The 16,531-nt window shown below is 43.7% G+C and overlaps 4 protein-coding genes across 17 annotated transcripts in view; 2 read left to right on the top strand and 2 right to left on the bottom strand.

Moving 5' to 3' along the window:
• The window catches only part of LOC126556541 (twitchin), a 32,669-nt gene extending 30,660 nt beyond the window's left edge, over positions 1-2,009 (bottom strand). For 11 of the 13 annotated variants that reach the window (XM_050211802.1, XM_050211805.1, XM_050211810.1 and 8 more), the window contains exons 1-3: positions 1,700-2,009; positions 1,137-1,158; positions 491-653 (exon numbers count right to left, since the gene is read on the bottom strand). In XM_050211802.1, coding sequence (XP_050067759.1) covers positions 491-653; positions 1,137-1,158; positions 1,700-2,009 — 495 coding nt within the window. Of the gene's footprint in view, positions 1-490; positions 654-784; positions 807-1,136; positions 1,159-1,699 lie in introns of all 13 variants that reach the window. The other 2 variants (XM_050211804.1, XM_050211809.1) reach the window with 2 other exon arrangements.
• Positions 1-16,531, top strand: part of LOC126558824 (pyridoxal phosphate homeostasis protein) — a 445,790-nt gene that overhangs the window by 224,530 nt on the left and 204,729 nt on the right. The gene's annotated exons all lie outside the window — the stretch shown is intronic.
• Positions 1-16,531, top strand: part of LOC126559130 (uncharacterized) — a 186,390-nt gene that overhangs the window by 115,130 nt on the left and 54,729 nt on the right. The window lies entirely within an intron of this gene.
• On the bottom strand, positions 14,057-16,274 carry LOC126557357 (sodium-coupled monocarboxylate transporter 1-like). Its single transcript, XM_050213098.1, has 3 exons — positions 15,608-16,274; positions 14,773-15,530; positions 14,057-14,704 (listed from the first exon to the last, which is right to left on the bottom strand). The coding sequence occupies exons 1-3, from the start codon at positions 16,272-16,274 to the stop codon at positions 14,165-14,167; spliced, it is 1,965 nt and encodes a 654-aa protein (XP_050069055.1). The 3' UTR covers positions 14,057-14,164.

Genomic DNA, 16,531 nt, shown 5'->3' with positions numbered 1-16,531 from the left:
CTTTTCGCGTTATTGATAAAAAAAAACTAGTGGTCTTACAGTTCTGTTACGCACTGTAAAACTGTGTAAAATATTTATTAAGGTGATTAAGCTTTGTATATTGATAGTTTTTATTTTTAGTTTTGTAGGGCATGGATGACATGAACTGAACATTCCAAAGAAGGTCAAAATTAAGCAAAAGTTTTCTTCTTGACAAAAATCTAATGCTTTTTGGCGCTGTCTATTTCGAAATGTCAGTTAGTAGTTGAAAAAGTTGAATTCTTCGTCTGTAACAAAGCCTCGTAAGGCCGCAGCCCCGCACAACCGAAGTGCTTTAGCTGTGAGGCAGATAATATTATTTCTTCGATACTTTGATCCAAATTACTGTACCATAATGCATGACTTTTCAACTGTTTCGATTCGGTATGGCTTCGACCTACCGCTTCTCCCTTCGAACGTTACGTAGTTTATCGACGACCCCCGTATCGAAATCCAGTCCACCACCACTTACCTTATGCCTCGGTGTATTATCAATAACCTTACTGTTGTGTGACCACCGGATCTGTGGCTTCGGGTCAGCCTTAATCTCGCACTCGAAAATGAGTCGTTTGCCATCGTTCTCCTGCTTGATGGAGGGCTTCTTGATGAACGTTGGTGCAACACCGTCGATTTGCCTGTGCGGAAGTGTAGGATGTACAAAACGACGGTTACTAAAAACTGTTCCACCACCTTCCACAAACCCAACGGAAAGCGTAGTCAAATGAGAAACGGTTCGAAAACAACCACACGAAGCGCATATACGTACCGCTCCTTGCGTTCTACTTTCTCTGTTGTCATAGTGGACGGCAGACAGTTGGCGATCGTGGTGGCCGTAGGTAGTGAAGTTAGTAGCGCAAAAACGTAACCATTGTGCGACAGAAGCGTAGTAGAGAAAAACGTTTGGAAGCGCGAGTATTTAGTAGATGTAAAAGCAAAATAAAAGGAGGATTTACTAAACTTGTATGTTTTGTTTCGCTTAGAAGTAAAAACAGAATACGGAATAGCTGGGAAGGAACAAATGCATATAACAACAAGAACTACAATAACAACAGAGTACATAAAACAATCCGAAACAACACGTACTGAACACACACGTACACACGTACGGCCACACTTACTTTTCGACAGGTTCATCAGCAGCTATGGTTGAATTTTGAACACAAGAGACACGTACAACATGGTGTGGGTAATGTGGAAAACGAGAACAGAGGAAATATCGACATGTTAATGGGAAGGTTCTATTGAAAGAGTGCTGTAATGGGCTTTGCAGCAAGAGAAAGGTATGGTGTGCAGAGTCAACAGTAAATGGCAAACTATCTCGTATGAAATGGATCGTGACTGTGACTTGTAAACGCATAGTATGTACAGTTTGAATTAGAAGGATACCAAAAACATAAAAATGCAACCTATGTCTTTGCATCTTGTTAGAGATCATCCTTCGCAGCAACGTTCGAGCGAACCACCACTCAATAATCTAAATTTAGCCATTACATTCCCTGGGGTACGATCAACAAATCATGAATGGATCACGATCACATTTTAGCACACTCATTCACCACGAAACTACGCTGCTGCACGTTATTTGCGTCACCCGGGGACGGTGGATGAAGAAAAAAGAAAGAGGAGTCCCCGGTGTGAGAGAGGTTCGGGATGTACGCGCCCTACATGTTGCTATACTTACGGCTGAAGTTCAGATTGATCGATGCGGAAACCTCGCCCATCCGATTCTTGGCCTTCACCTTGTACAGTCCGGCATCGGTATCGATGACGTCGTCGAGCTCGAGCACCACGAAGTACTTGTTCTCGCCGAACGATTGGATCTTGAACTTGGTCCGCGTGTTCTCGGACAGCAGCTCCTCGCTGCGGTACCATTCGATGCTCGGTTTCGGCTTCGCCACCAGCTGACACTCGAATATTAACCGATTGCCATCGTCCTCCTGGCGCAGCTGCGGCTTTTGCGTGAAGCTTGGCGCGAAATCATGGTCGGCCATGATTGCACCAGTAAGTCGGTCCCGGCTGTCTGTCGGTCCCCGGGAATCCTTTTCTTCCCTTTATGCTCGCTCACTAACCGCTCACTAACCGATCCCCACTACCAACCAACACTCCTCTTCTCTTCTGCCTGCTAGCCTTCTTCCTTCTGCTCTCCAGCAGTGTTCTGTCGATTTCGCAACGCGTCCTCTTCTACAGCCTTCTTACAGTGGCTCTAACATGTAGGCGAAAAAAAAAAGTTTCCCCCTTTTTGCTTCGCACACGGAATGGTGTTCGGTCGCGTTTTGGTCGTTTGGCTTTCACTTTTCAGTCTCTCTGAATGGTGATAATAAGCTGTTGAGAGTAGAATAGAGAAACAAATACACCGCCAACTAGGTTAGAATAGGTTAAAACTCTAAGTGTTGGATAAGGAAAATTATGATTAATACAAAACATCCCCTTGACCTTTCGAACTAGTCACTTTCAGCACATTTCACTTTTTTTCGCATGACTTGGCGAGATGTTTTTCCTCTATGACAGGCGGTGTCCAATTTCCACAACTTCACTCGTACCCTGATGTGTGATGCATTCAAAAATAACTAATCCAAACGCCCCGGTCCACATAACAACACCCTGCGCAACCGTTTGCTTCACCGGAACGGTGAGTTCTTACACTGTACGGACAAAACAAACACTTGTGTGCATTACTTCTTCTCTCTCTCTCTCTATCTTGTCTACCTTCTTAGTGTCTATGGTTTGTGGAAGGAAAAATAGACCAACACAAAAAAAATCCCCATAAACGTTGAAGAAAACCAGCCGTATGTTCTCCCATGTACGGTGTGACTACATACCATCGGGGCTTATTCATAAGCCAATATGAGGAACCTATTATTAGGAACGGTCAGTGGATGAAAGCAGCAAAAAAAAAACTGGCTACCTCTCCGTTACGTTTCGCGCACGCTGTTTTGCAGGCGATCCTCGATCGGCAAGGTGGCTGACTAAGTATAGACGAAATTTTGCATGAAAGTGCCCTAAAAATAACACCCATATTCCTGTACCAGTGACGGACAGATGGATTGTGTTTGGGATGCATCGGACAGGTATATTGGGGAATGAACGAAAAGAAAACATTCTTTAATTGAATTTAGAGCACTTTTTTTTAAGAGTGAAAACGTAACCTCATTAGTACTTAAATACTGGAAAATTCGATTTTGAGGGACTGCGATTTGTTTCGATTGCTGAAGAATTTTGAAGAGCTTTTAAAGTATTAATCTTATTCGTTAAAGATCTTTTTTACACTAAAACAAAACTGCTCTAAAGCTGCACCGCTTACCTGCGTCAGGTAAGCGTAATGCATTTCGATAGAAAATGTTTCACTTTACAATGCACGAAATTAATCCTATAATTAGAATGCTATTGTTGGAAAACGGTTGCTCATCCTGTCCAAGTTGCACCTATTGCGCTATTTTTAATATCTCTTTAGCCATCACGCGGTGCTCCTGTAATGAGTCAGCTAGCAGTTCCTTTGAAATTTAAAGTCTTCAGTTTAATTTTTTTTTTCTGAAGCCTTTACAAATTGTTCAAAATTTTGATACGTAACAGTGTACCAAATGGTACTAAAAAAGTAACGCGTTACACGTAACGTTGTGTTACATTTTTAAAGGATCGATTGTTCTTGGTGTATTTTTATAGCCTTTGACTGATCTGTTTTTTCTTCACTAAGTGTTATTTAAAATAGTAAAAGTCTTTTCTTATTTAAAGAAGCTTAACTATTCATCTATATAAAAAAATGCCTTTTTATAGGTCCTCTAAATTTTATGTTATCTTAACGAAACAAACTGTGCAAATTCTTTTACTCAACTTTACTTTAGAATGATTTACCAATATTGAGAAATATTTGATACTGTACACTTTACCAGCTGGGTAAGAAGCAACATGACTAAGTAAATAAATTTTTAACAATGTTTTCGAAAGTTTGATCACAATTCGTTCAGTTGCTATTATACCACTTCAAAAACCGACTTCTTCAATGCTAAGGGCGGTCCGGAATTGAATCCCGTCCTGAGTGTCTCCCCGTGCTATCCAAACAGAAAATCCTCGGAAAGTTACACGGCCAAAATCAAATCATAGAAGGCAGAAATGGCAAATTGAGTCCTACCGAAGTCCCAAAGATTCTAAGAAAAACAGACAATGACAATAGATCCTTCACACACTGCTAACGAATGAACACAATAATCCTTCAAAATTTCCATCTTTATGATTGCATTTTTTTTAAAGCAAACATATTACTTAGCTAACCACTGTCATGGAGCATCTCGTCTATTCATAGCCAAACACTTGGAGCCGCAGTCAGCCTTACGCCATTCTTGTCATACAGCCCTAACCCTGACACACTATTTCCAACCCGGAGTGCGTCCTTCGAGTCGAGCGGTCTTGGCTGTCCGTCACCCGATTTCGGTACGGTTACGCCCACTCGCATGCCGTTAATTTTTCCCGTCACGGTCACGCGGCGGGTAGGCGGCAGGATTTTCGCTCATTAGCGTCCGTTGCAGTCCACCATCAAAGGACGATCACACTCGACACTTTGTTGCTTCGCGCGCTATGTGCGAGATCATGCCATTACATATGCCACACATTCCGATTCCGTTCCCGTTTTTACACACGCGCAGCCCACTGCTGCCACACACTTGCAACTAGCTTTGCTTCAACCTTGAACAGTTTGAAATCAACCCAACCCCACCGATTGAGAGGAGGAGGGGGGGGGGGAGTTTCATTATTCGCTACGGTAAATATATTTGCGAATAAAATCCCCTTTTTACTGCTGCTTCTCGGGTTCGTCTTCATTGTGCTTGGTTTTGATCACAATTTCACAACCAGTCGAAAAAACAACGGTAACAACGATCGTGTCAGGGATGTTTTATGCGTAGCCGTCACCGTAACCCTTATCCACCCGTTACCACCTCACCCGTGGACACTCCGACACACACACACGCACGCACGCACACAGTGTTTAGTCGAAATACGCGCTAGTAAAGCGCCAAATTCTACAACTTTCTCTCGACGGTTGCGATCGTACGTTGTTGGTTTTTTTTTTTTTGGTTTCTTATCCTATTTTTTTCAAAAACTTTACGCCAAAATCAAACACCCAAAGTTTCCACACACCCGCATATCCCGCGCACTGCAGACGGCCCCTTTTATTTATAGACTTTTTTTTCTATCTTCCACCAGCTTTTCTTCTATTTTTACCCATGCCCTCGTGCTTCTTGTGCCCGCGAAGAAAGCGATGCGCGCGTTTCACTCATGCGCCGCCACGGCTTTGCCGAAACCTATTATTGCACTGCTCGCGAACATAGGGGTGGGTTTTTTTTCATACTTCTCGCGCATTTCTTCACCCGCTGATGTTTACACGATGAAGAATTCGTGGCTCGAATGCTCTGAAAGGCTCGGGAAAACAACCTAATCATTGAAGGGGTGCAAGGGGAAGGGGGAGTGAGGGGGGATAGGGAAGGGTGTGTTGGGAGGCGCGTTGTGTGTGAGTGTGTTTTCCTTCACATTGATTTTTTTTAAATTCTGCTTCTTTTTTTCGTTGCGGGCCAGAATCACTGCACGGCGTGTGAGGTCAACTGCGAGACGGGAGGGTTCACGATCTCGTACCAGTGCGTACATTATATAACGCGGACAGGTCGAGTGGCCGTAAAGAACATCCCACTTTACGATCGAAGCAGCTTTAATGGGCCACTTTTAGATGCACATGTTGGTTTTCGCTGCTGTTAAAATTTCCTCATCACGATCATCATTTTTCGAATATCACTTGTACGAATATCACGCCGATGATCTTCATTTTATAGCACACGCACACACACACACACGCACAAGCACACTTGGGGTTTTTGCTTCATTTCGCAGACCCGTAGTAGATGTTTCTAGAACTGAACATGTCTAACGGCATGTACCGAACTCCTACGGAGTGTGGGTGGGCGAACATGTTATTATATCCTTCGATAAATATGAAGCGTTTTTCCTGGCACACTGAATTGCTTCTACACGATCGTTTTGATTGCTTTGGTACCATACACGTTTGCCAAATCACAGGGTTGGAAAAAACATCTCACCATAATCGCCATCGAAAAATGGGAAAACACACCACGGTTTTATCGACAAGCAACGTCAAGCTTGCCTTATTTCACAACGGCGATCACTTGCTGGTGTGTGCAAACGGATCACAAGATGGTGAAAATTCCTTACTAGGGTTTTCTTCCTTTTTTTCCCCTCCGTAGCAGAAGAAGAAGATGGTTGGGGCTGTGCGATCAGGCTGAACACACGCGCACACGCACGACTGCTTACTTTCACTTCTCTTGCTCAACTGACCGGTCACCAGAACATCGGCTATTTTTCTACTATCGACACGGCTCGTGTCGCTTTCGTTGCTTCGTTTTCTTCTTAGCTTCACACAGACACACACACACACACACACACCCCAAAAACCCACCCCTTTTGACTGATGACGCAATGCAAATCCCCTTTGCACAAACACACCTACAAAGCACGATCGATCGTGTAAGTATCCTGCTGATCTGGCAAAATTTTCCCTCCACAATCACACGCACACACACGCTTACACACCTCAATCACACACTGACTTGTTGCTCGACTCCTTTCGCTCGTAGTATGGCTGGTAGTAGTAGTAGAAGTAGTAGCTTTAACTGTGCGCTGGGTACGGCTACGTTCAACTGGCTGCCCGCTGCTGAACTGTGCGCGCTTTCGGCGTGAGTTTAACTCGTCGACTGATCGATCGAACCCGGCGTTGGGCCGGTCCGCTGCTGGTTAGATGCAAAATCCCACCACCACCGGTGTGCGAGTCTGCGCACCGTCGATGACGATGATCGTTCGCTCGCAAACCGGCAGCACCCCGACGTTGCCGAAATGTGTGCCGTGAGGATCGAGATTAAGTAATGCGAAGCGCTAAAATTAGACACACTTTCCACCCGCTCGGCGGACGAAAACCAGCTCCGGCCTGCTGCACTGTGGCACAGCATTCTCCAAAGCAGCACACCGAGAACGACTCGGTGTGTACGGGGTTGATTGTTTGTTGTTTTGTGTGGTGCGGATGGAAAGCAAAAAGGTGCTCCAAAACCTGATCGCATATTTTCAACGCAATATCCAGCACACGGGGTTTGCTTCTCGTGGTTGAGCTGAAAGCTGCATACACACTACCAGCAACGCATCCTAATATCGATACCGGTGTGGAAATGGGTTGGATTAACTTTAACTCAACCGCTTAAGGCCACCACGGTCACTTGAATTGCATCGAATCGTTGTGGTTTTGTTATCTTTTTAGCTTTTTTTCTGCACTTATTTTTCGATGCGAGTTTAATGGTGGCATGAATCAAGCGTAATTAATTTGTGCTCTGATGAATGCATTCAGCTACACACCAAGCTCGTGTGAGTTTATCGTTTGTTTATAGCCAACGGGTTTGCAGAGTACCTTTTATGATATGATTCATATATTTTACGGCCTTCAGTGGGATTTTCATCGCTTGTTTTCCGCAGCAATTCTAAATAGTTTAATACTTTTAGAGGAAAATCTCTTGTCTATAATGATTTATTGATATTATTTCTAGCTTACTAAATTTTTGATATACAAATTTCCTTCAAAATAAACATTTTTTTCGATGGAGGCGCCCAGTCCATCACCTCTGTTTGCAGCTACTATAATCTCTATGAACCAAGGTTTTAAACTAGATTCTTCACTCGTTTTGCAATCAAATGTGACGTTTCTAATGCCCCTTTAAGTGTCGTACATCTTAATTAATTAAGTATTTCGCGTTCTTCAGTGGAATTTTTATAATTTTTTCACAAGATATTTTTAATTTTTTCAGTGGATTGAATTTGAAAGCTTGAAAATATGTCTTAATTTTGATGTGTAAGAGTTTCATTCTTTCCCTAAAAAAAACTGTTCAAAACAATCCGCAAACAATGAGAAAACGTTTCCTTTCACCGATGGAGACGCCCAGTACATCACCACCTTTCACTGTAAAGAATCTTACCGAATTTTAAGCTTTACAATTTAAATTGTTCTTTTAATTTTACCAGCCGGTAAATGACCATTCCAACACAACTAATTTTTTTCTACATCTTGACATTAATGTTCATCATCGTAAATGACACGAAGCAACCAAAAAAAAAGCATATCGCATGAAAATTCATGTAGTATGATGATGAAACTCATTGCAGTACACTTCACACCTTGCAACACCGAAAGACCAATTATTACCAGTGCTGTGTGTCGTGTACTTTCCATCATCATCCATCATAAACCTGGGCTGTTTAGAAGAGGGAAGGAAAAATAAAACATCCCCCAATGTTGACGTATTGCCACCTTCATGTAGCCATCCATTCGCGTATGCACTAATTAGCATCACCTTGAACCAAAAGCGCAAAAAAAACCCAACCCAAAAGGTCCAGGTTGTAATGCATAATTGCATCGCAAAATTCCTCCCCATTAATTATGCGCCGCGAGTTTAGACAACGTGGCGTAGGCCGGTGCTGTACGACTGAATCGTGCGTGTACCGTTGAGATCATGTGTCGAGATGGTTCGCAAACCTGCGCTCGATTGTATAATACTGTGAAATTGTGAAGCCGGGCAGCTTTTTAGAACAAACAAACTCGCTTTTCTTTTACCACCGTACCGTTTCGAAACGAGTAAAAATAATTGTCCTTTGTGGCTGACAACGGTGGCTGGACAATGGGAAAACAGCAGGGTGACATGTAACGAGTTGACATTGCCGATGCCCCGCCACTGGTCATGGGCTCGGAATGCGGTGACTAATGGTAGGAAAGTGTCTTATTTTCGAGACGTTTCTTCATCCCCGTCGTTTGGTTTCATGGTTGGAAAAACATCCCCCCTGGCAGTTGACAAGTCATTCGCCACGGTACCACCGAGTAGGTAATGCTCGGTCACATTGTCCACTCGTCGCGTCCCGGTCCGACGATCCTTTACCTCCTTCGCTGAGTGACGAAAACGACCGATGGAAGGATGCTCCAAGGCATTCGGGAAAAGGTCATTAGCTAACTGTTTTCTGTCAATTTGCCAGCTTGCTGGTGACTTGACGATGCAGAGCAAGTATTCGTAGCATCGAATTTCCTTCCCTAATGGGGTTAACCAAACAACGCGACCATACCACGAGTCCTTGACCATTCCGTACCGACACAGCGGCGCAAGAATCGGTTTGGCGGAAAAAAAACTTACAACAACGGTCTGCGCATGCGTCCACCAATCATTAACCACGGTAGCTTCGGCAAAGGTGTTCGAGAATCAGCGACACAGTATCGTCACTTAAGTGACGTGCAGACACACACACACCGCTGTACACAAAGCCCTCTAACTCGCGCGCGCATTCCACGTGCAAATGTTCGAAAAAATGATAGATGTATAAATAAACGGTCGATTCATAATGGCAATGTATCTTGCGTGCTAAAAATAGCGTGCGACACCTCATGCCGGGGCTGAGTATTTATCGTACACCGGTAAACAATGCTGAATGACTGCGTTTAACTCTGTACACTCCTCATAATTGCTTGTTTTTTTTTGCAATCCAATTTTAGAATCAAACATTTCTGAGGTAATTAAAAAGGATTAACTCTTTCTTAATATGTGCCAAACTGTTCTTACAATATCTTTCCTTGTCCGTTTTGCTAGCTTAGGGGTCTGTTTCCATCCTAGTTTTACGAGCTAGTTTCTCGTAAAGCATCCCTTAACTAATGACATCCATGCAATGTTTAGATGAAATCGCCCTCCTTTTAGCAACAGCTCGAAAAGCTATCCATTTCATACTCTTAGCTGTCATAACAGGTGAAACTAATTACGCACTTTGCCGTCAAAGCCTGGGATCGTTTGCGATTTGCGGAACCGGGTGCAGTAAAATTTCTGCCCCGGCTTGATCTTGATATATTAACAAAATAAATATTTTCTCCTCTCTGATCTATGTTTGTTGTGCTGCACTGGTTGACGACGGAAGCACATTAGCTGGCCCCTAGTGAAAGTGATTTTGGAAATCCTGTTTTTTTTTCTATTTCTACCCTTAAATCGTTTTTTCTCTCATGCATTAAAAATTTGCTCTGTGCCATTTAGGATGTTTTCCTAAGTTTTTTATTTCTATCTTTTCTTATAATACCAATCATAGCCTTCTGAATCTGTCTGTATAGAAATTATCGGACGGCAAATGCACACTGACGTAAGAAATTAATGGCTTAGGGTTTGTTTCTAATTTTAATACTATAAAAATGTACTGTAAACATCAAATGTTCTCTTTGATTTGGAGACATTGTTTGCAAAAATAAAATGAAGAAAAATATTCTTCAGCAAAAAAAAGGGTAATAATATATTTTATGTCGAGGCGGCCCGTTGGTGTAGGCGACAGTGGCACCGGTCTCCAACCGGCAGGACCGCGGTTCAAATCCCATCCAGGCCGTCCCTTTGTAGTGAGGACTGACTACTCAACTACGTGGCATCGATGGCAAGCCTAGTAACCCATTCAATGGCTGGCGTGACATTAGAGGTCGTTAAGCCAAGAAGAAAATATCTTTTACGTTAAAGTTTTAGATTACATTAAATTATGACAGTATTCCAAAAGAATTTTCGGACGACTATCTTTCTGCCGCAAATCCCTTCAGTCAAAGGGATGCGTCAAAGTGCGTTACTATTTTCAAAAACAGTCCCATATTACTTACTGTTTTGAAGAAGTTCAACACTTGCTTGCCTCGCCGCTGTTCTGTTAATACAAACAAACACGAATGTTGTTCACCTTTCGCTGTACTTGCGAGTCCATTGCTATCAAGCTGTTCAAAAAATAGAACCGTTACGAAGCGTTACAATCGAATACTAAAACATGTCGTTCCTCTTTTTGTTTCGATTTCTGTCACTCGCTCACATCCCGTCCGTGAGGACACAAAAACGAAAACTTTAAGGCATTTTTTGATATTATTTCTTACCCCATGACTAATTTGTACATTGTTCTAGATGTAGCAATAAATCACCGCAACAACTCATCATCATCATCGCAAACCATGCGAACACAAACACACACTCTGCACACATGACGCACCCAATGCCAATGCAACGCGAAGAAAGGTCATTTCTCTTCCGTGCTAAGCAATAATGTCATCGAGATGCCAGTTCGAAACATTCTACCAAATTCCACGTGATGCTCGCTCGGCATTAAATCTACCTATCGTTTAATGAAACGTTGCAATAAGCAGTAAAATGGTTCCACCGACTTGGTTCGAGTGAGTGAAGTCATGTGTGTGTGTGCGTGTATGTGTGTGTGAGTGCGCGTGTATACAGCAGTAACGAGGGTTGACATTTTTATGGTAAACAAGAAGCAATTTAACGTCGTTGCATTCGGCATCCATTTGCAATCGAGCCCGATTCATGTCGTTCCGATCCTTTGCCGACCTTGTAAAAGCATTGGCGCTCATCCGTCAGTACGAATAAGTGTAACGCTTTTCACTCAACCTTTTTTTTCTCTCCTCTTGCTGCCCGATCCCTCGAGGATGTCGCACCAGCTTTGGATGGAAATCAGTTTCCGTACTTGGCTCATTTGCGATTCACTCTTGCTCGAGGATCTTTTGAAGGTTTACTGCACACACAGACACATAAATCCACCTGCCATGTCTGTTCAAGCTGGCATGACCTCTAGCGAGAAGGCATTTAAACAAAATAATGTTTGGATAAATACAGCAAAGCTGAATGGTCGATGGTAATTTGTATTAAAATGTAAGCAAACCGAGCCACTCTTTGAATGTCGAGCGCTTTCTCAAGCATCAACATAGCTTCAACCGATTCCCCTCCGTTTGCTTTATCGTTGCATCATCGTCATCACCGGTATCGTCATCGGGCATCTTCATCGTGATGACCTACATTCGCGCACAAAAGCAGTGGATGCACATCAGCTCAGGCAGGAGGAGAACGTAGAAATACTAACCAATGCCGCTTTCAAAGTCATTCAAAGCCCTGCTTCAGTTAGACAAAACGCATCGTAGAAACTAATACTGAAGATCATCAGGCACTTCAACGAACTCATAATCAAGAAGATAAACTTCATTACGCTGGGCTGGATAGGTTTGCATGAGGATTCCATGCGCTTTTCTTCTTCGCCAATGGAAAGAAAGATGCTTAAACCACTCAGCATATTTGCGGCTTGTGTAAGCACATTTTCCACTTAAAAGGAAGAATCTCCGGTGAATGAGAAAATAATGTCACAACGCATATGAGAGGGTGAGCGCTTCAGTTTTCCGCTACATTGAGTTTGTTTGAAAAATATCATATTTACAACATTGTAAGTGAGAGCGGGTCGTGTGTATTGAAAATTCGCGTAAGATGTCAGAAAATGTTAAAACTGAAGGATGGGAGCAGCAAAAAGGAACACCTGAAGCCTGACACTAAAACTATCGACAATGTTTGTGCCGTGATCCTTGTATTATGTCGTGGAATAACGAATTTTGAGTGACAGCAGCAGGAAGTGTGCTGCTATCACGAGTGGTATGACTTGCATTATCTTCCGTATCATCTTGAAACGCGTAAAGAGCTATTTGAGCTAAACATGTTAACACTAATCATACTCAGACTTCATACAGTTTTCCGTTGTTTTATACGCGCTCAGTACACACAGGGTAATAAGATCCTTTATTGTAAACGAATTTTTTGTTTTGTATTGGAAAGCGTAACAACCACAGTTTTTCCGATATGTCCTAGTTTTCCAAAGGGTGCCAAATGGTGACTTACAGGGTTTACCAGCTCAGAATTATTCAAACATTGCGGTGTTTGAGTGTGTTTAAATTGGAAAATGTAATGTATCTCGAGCATTGTGTATTGTTTTAGCTACTCCAATGCATGTTTTATGAGCTGGTGAAAAAAACATTGCAGTAAAATAATTACAAATAAAATAAAATAATGCCTGCTTTTCGTGGAAGTTTGCAATCGTATTATGGAATTTGGCATTCACAGCATCGTGGCTGTGAAATTTCGCTAACAGTTCTAGTTTAAAGAAGCAAAATATAAACCAAGTATTACGACTGATTTTTGCATTAAATCTTGTTAATAATGAATAATACTAATGTATCATTCGTGCTGATTTTATACAATATTTTTTATCCAGCTCAAAAAGCCCATTGACTGATTTAAACTATATGCAATTATGTGTAGCGAAACCCCTGCAAGAATCTTAAGCTCGATTGGAGTAAACGCTTCTCTTCTTCTTGGCTTAACAACCTACTAGGTTACGCCGGTCATCGACTGACTTATTAGACTTGCTTTTACCATGTATTTAGTTAATACGGAGGGACGGTCCGAATGGGAACGGTAAACGCTGGTCATGCCGTGTGAAAACCGCCGCTTGTATTGCCTCTACCATCGGATCGCCCTTTATCATATCAACGTTCATATCATATCTTTTATCATATCAACAAGATGTGCTACACACAAAATTTGCACTAGCTACTATCATTTTAAATGCTGTCAAAAGTTTAACGACAACTTTTAAAATACTCAACGAAACTTATACCCCGATTGAGTGCCTGAAGAACATATGTAGGTTTCCATTTATGTTCTCGAACTCACATACATCATTGCACTCCACTAATAGACCCATGATTTTGATCAATTGCGCATAATTTATTCCTCCTCATACTTCATTCATTACAAGCTACATTAAATACGAAATAAATTCCAGTTGTTACCCTTACCCCCTTGTGCCACTGTCAGCACACTGTCATAAGCCTAGACATGTGCATTTACTTATGCTATTCTTAGAGCTAGATTACTTTTTTTTAGTCGCACCATTAGTCTACATCTTGCATCGCACGTCACGCTGAGAATAGAAAAGAAAATATGTCCCACTGTCCGTTCCTTCTATCTCTCTTTCTAACGTCCCAAACACGCTCGGGATGCTTACAGTGGATACATTCGGATCGCTCATCTCATCTACACGAGTGACAAATACTATTGTGGCAAAGAAGCAAAGAAAACACACCCCACTCCAACGGTGTTGGTGAAGCGTGGCTAGCATTGGTCTAGGGTTGTGTGCACGTAATCGGTAAGGTTCGCTGAGTTTATCACAGTCTTGAAAAGTGTATCATTACGCTTGCGAGGAGCGATTCGCCGTCATTTGGCAGCCCATCTCAGTGGTCGGCTTCGGTGTCATGCTTGCGGTACACCTCTGGCCTGTCCAACTTTGGCGGTAGGGGATCAATGCTCACCACCGTCACACCAGACTGTTCCGACACCGTATCGAAACCCAGATTGTCCCGTTCGAGCTCCTCGAGGGGTGACTTTTTCGTGCTGCTGCTGTCCGGTGATTCCACATCCTTGGGCCGAATTTCCGGGTTGGTGATGTAGCGCCGTTCCTTGCCGGGGAATATCTTGCTGCAGTGGTAAGCGATCGGGTGCAGCAGTTGGCGATCGTACGCATCGTCGGTGTGCGATGTCAGCACGCTCACAAGCGTACCCACGACGACAGTAAGGAAGGTACCGATCAAGCTGTAGTACATGTACGACACTGAGTAGATATTTTCCGGGAATCCAACCGTGGCTGGGTCTGGGGTTTGCGTTGTGGTGTCGAAGTAAGGAAATTCAGACTCCACCTCGAGAGGAGTGTTTGCGAGTAGCCACGATTTAGTGGGTTTTGTAATACCCGAAGAGAATGTGTCATTTGTGCAGCCCTAAAAGAGGAAAAGGGGAATTAGTCAATGCAAATGTAGCTTAACCCCCCAACCAAGCAGATGCTTACATCAATTGTAGTAGGTAGCAGTATGGCCTCCTTCGAGACTGTTAAGCTGCCGAACGTTATCCAAAGAGTGATGATGTGCGAAACGATCATACCACAGGCGGCTCCCTTCCAGTTTGCGATCGGCACCAACATTGCGAGCAAAAACACACCGAGCAGTGGTCCCGATGTGGCCGATGTCATCAGCATACTGCTCTCGATAACTCCCGACAGCAGTCCAACGGAGAAACCGACACCCATCACCACCACACCGTATATCGAACCGATGAACTTGATCACATTCAACTGCTGCTTGTCGCTGATGCCCTTGAACCGGGGCAGCTGGGACAGAAAGTCCTCCCACGTGACAGTGGCCAACGAGTTGAGATTCGAAACGTTAAGACTGAGTGCACCGTTAAACAGCGACGCCATAAAGATGCCCAACACGCCTGGAAGGTAGGCAAACTTGTCCTCCACAAAGAATGGCAAAATTTCGTCCATCTTGTTGATGTAGCCGGCCTTCATCGGATCGCACACAGCGTACACCGAGTACACACCCATGCCAACGATCCACGCCAGACAGAACAGCACAATAACTACCGGGATGTTGCTCATCAGCGTACGGCGTACCTCCTTGAATGTGCTCATGCTAAGATAACGCTGGACGAAATTCTGCTGACATCCAAAAATGCTCAGCGACATAAACAGCTGTCCAAGCCAGGCGGAGGTAGTATCCACGCGAACCGTAGCATCGCCGGTAAAGTTGAAGAATTCCATACGACCTGGAAATTTGTGTGAAAGAAAAGTGGCGATATTAATTGTTGATCAGTTATATATCTCAAGCAGTCACAGCTTTTACCATCTTCAGCTGGTATCGTGAATATCTTCTCGAATCCTCCAGCAGAAACCATCGACTGGATGATAATGCCCAACGAAATCAAGATCATAGTGACGCCCTGTATGACATCCGCCGTGATTGCCGCCTTCAAACCGCCCAACAAATTGAACCCGATGCTGATAGCCGATATACCGATTAGCGATGCCCAGTACGGTACGCCGATAACAGTGTTCATGGCCACGGTCGGTGTGTACACCGTGACGCCGAGATTGAGCAGCGAACGAACGATGTACGTTCCCGACGCCAAACATCGCACCAGACGGCTGTTGAAGCGCAGATCCAGATACTGGTACACGGACGTTACGCCCAGATTGAAGTACACCGGGATGAAGATGAAGCATACGACCGGATAGGCAGACACCATACCGTACAACGTTTCCCACATCGCCGAGCCGCGGTAGAACAGTTCGCTCGGGTAGCCCAGAAACGATCGTACGCCAAGAGTTCCACGAGCGATCGACAGCATCATCGCACCCATCGATATCGTGCCGAGTCCGAACACATAATCCGCCTTGGTTTTCTCCTTCTTGCCGAAGAAGCGGCCCCACAGCGGGAACAGCGTTGAGAATATGATAAACACGATAAACACCGCATAGTCCCAGATCAGGTCCATAAAATTCCTTGCCATCTAAGAGGAGAAGTGTAGAAGAAAAGCATAGTAGATAGTGATTAGTGGCGAGGGGCAAAAATGGTACATCACTGTACAGCATAGCAGATGAGAGACTACTGGCGACATCTGTGAGCAATTTGGCAAACTCCAAGCGAATTTCTGCGTCTCGTACTCATCGACTCGAGATAACGCATGGGCAGAATTGGTGTTGATTTGCTGGCCTCCGGGTAGATAAGACACAGTCATGCTCGGTGCTAACCAATCGCTAAATTGTC

Source organism: Anopheles maculipalpis, chromosome 2RL, assembly GCF_943734695.1.
Source record: "Anopheles maculipalpis chromosome 2RL, idAnoMacuDA_375_x, whole genome shotgun sequence".
Classification (NCBI taxonomy): domain Eukaryota; kingdom Metazoa; phylum Arthropoda; class Insecta; order Diptera; family Culicidae; genus Anopheles; species Anopheles maculipalpis.
This window is presented reverse-complemented; position numbering and strand designations above follow the sequence as displayed.

Bases quoted from the DNA above. Each gene is read 5' to 3' on its own strand.
- LOC126557357 (XM_050213098.1), bottom strand. From the start codon at position 16,274: ATGGCAAGGAATTTTATGGACCTGATCTGGGACTATGCGGTGTTTATC. The intron at 15,531-15,607 runs GTAAAAGCTGTG...ACAAATTTCCAG, and splicing joins CACGATACCAGCTGAAGATG to GTCGTATGGAATTCTTCAAC. The intron at 14,705-14,772 runs GTAAGCATCTGC...TTCCTCTTTTAG, and splicing joins TGCTACCTACTACAATTGAT to GGCTGCACAAATGACACATT.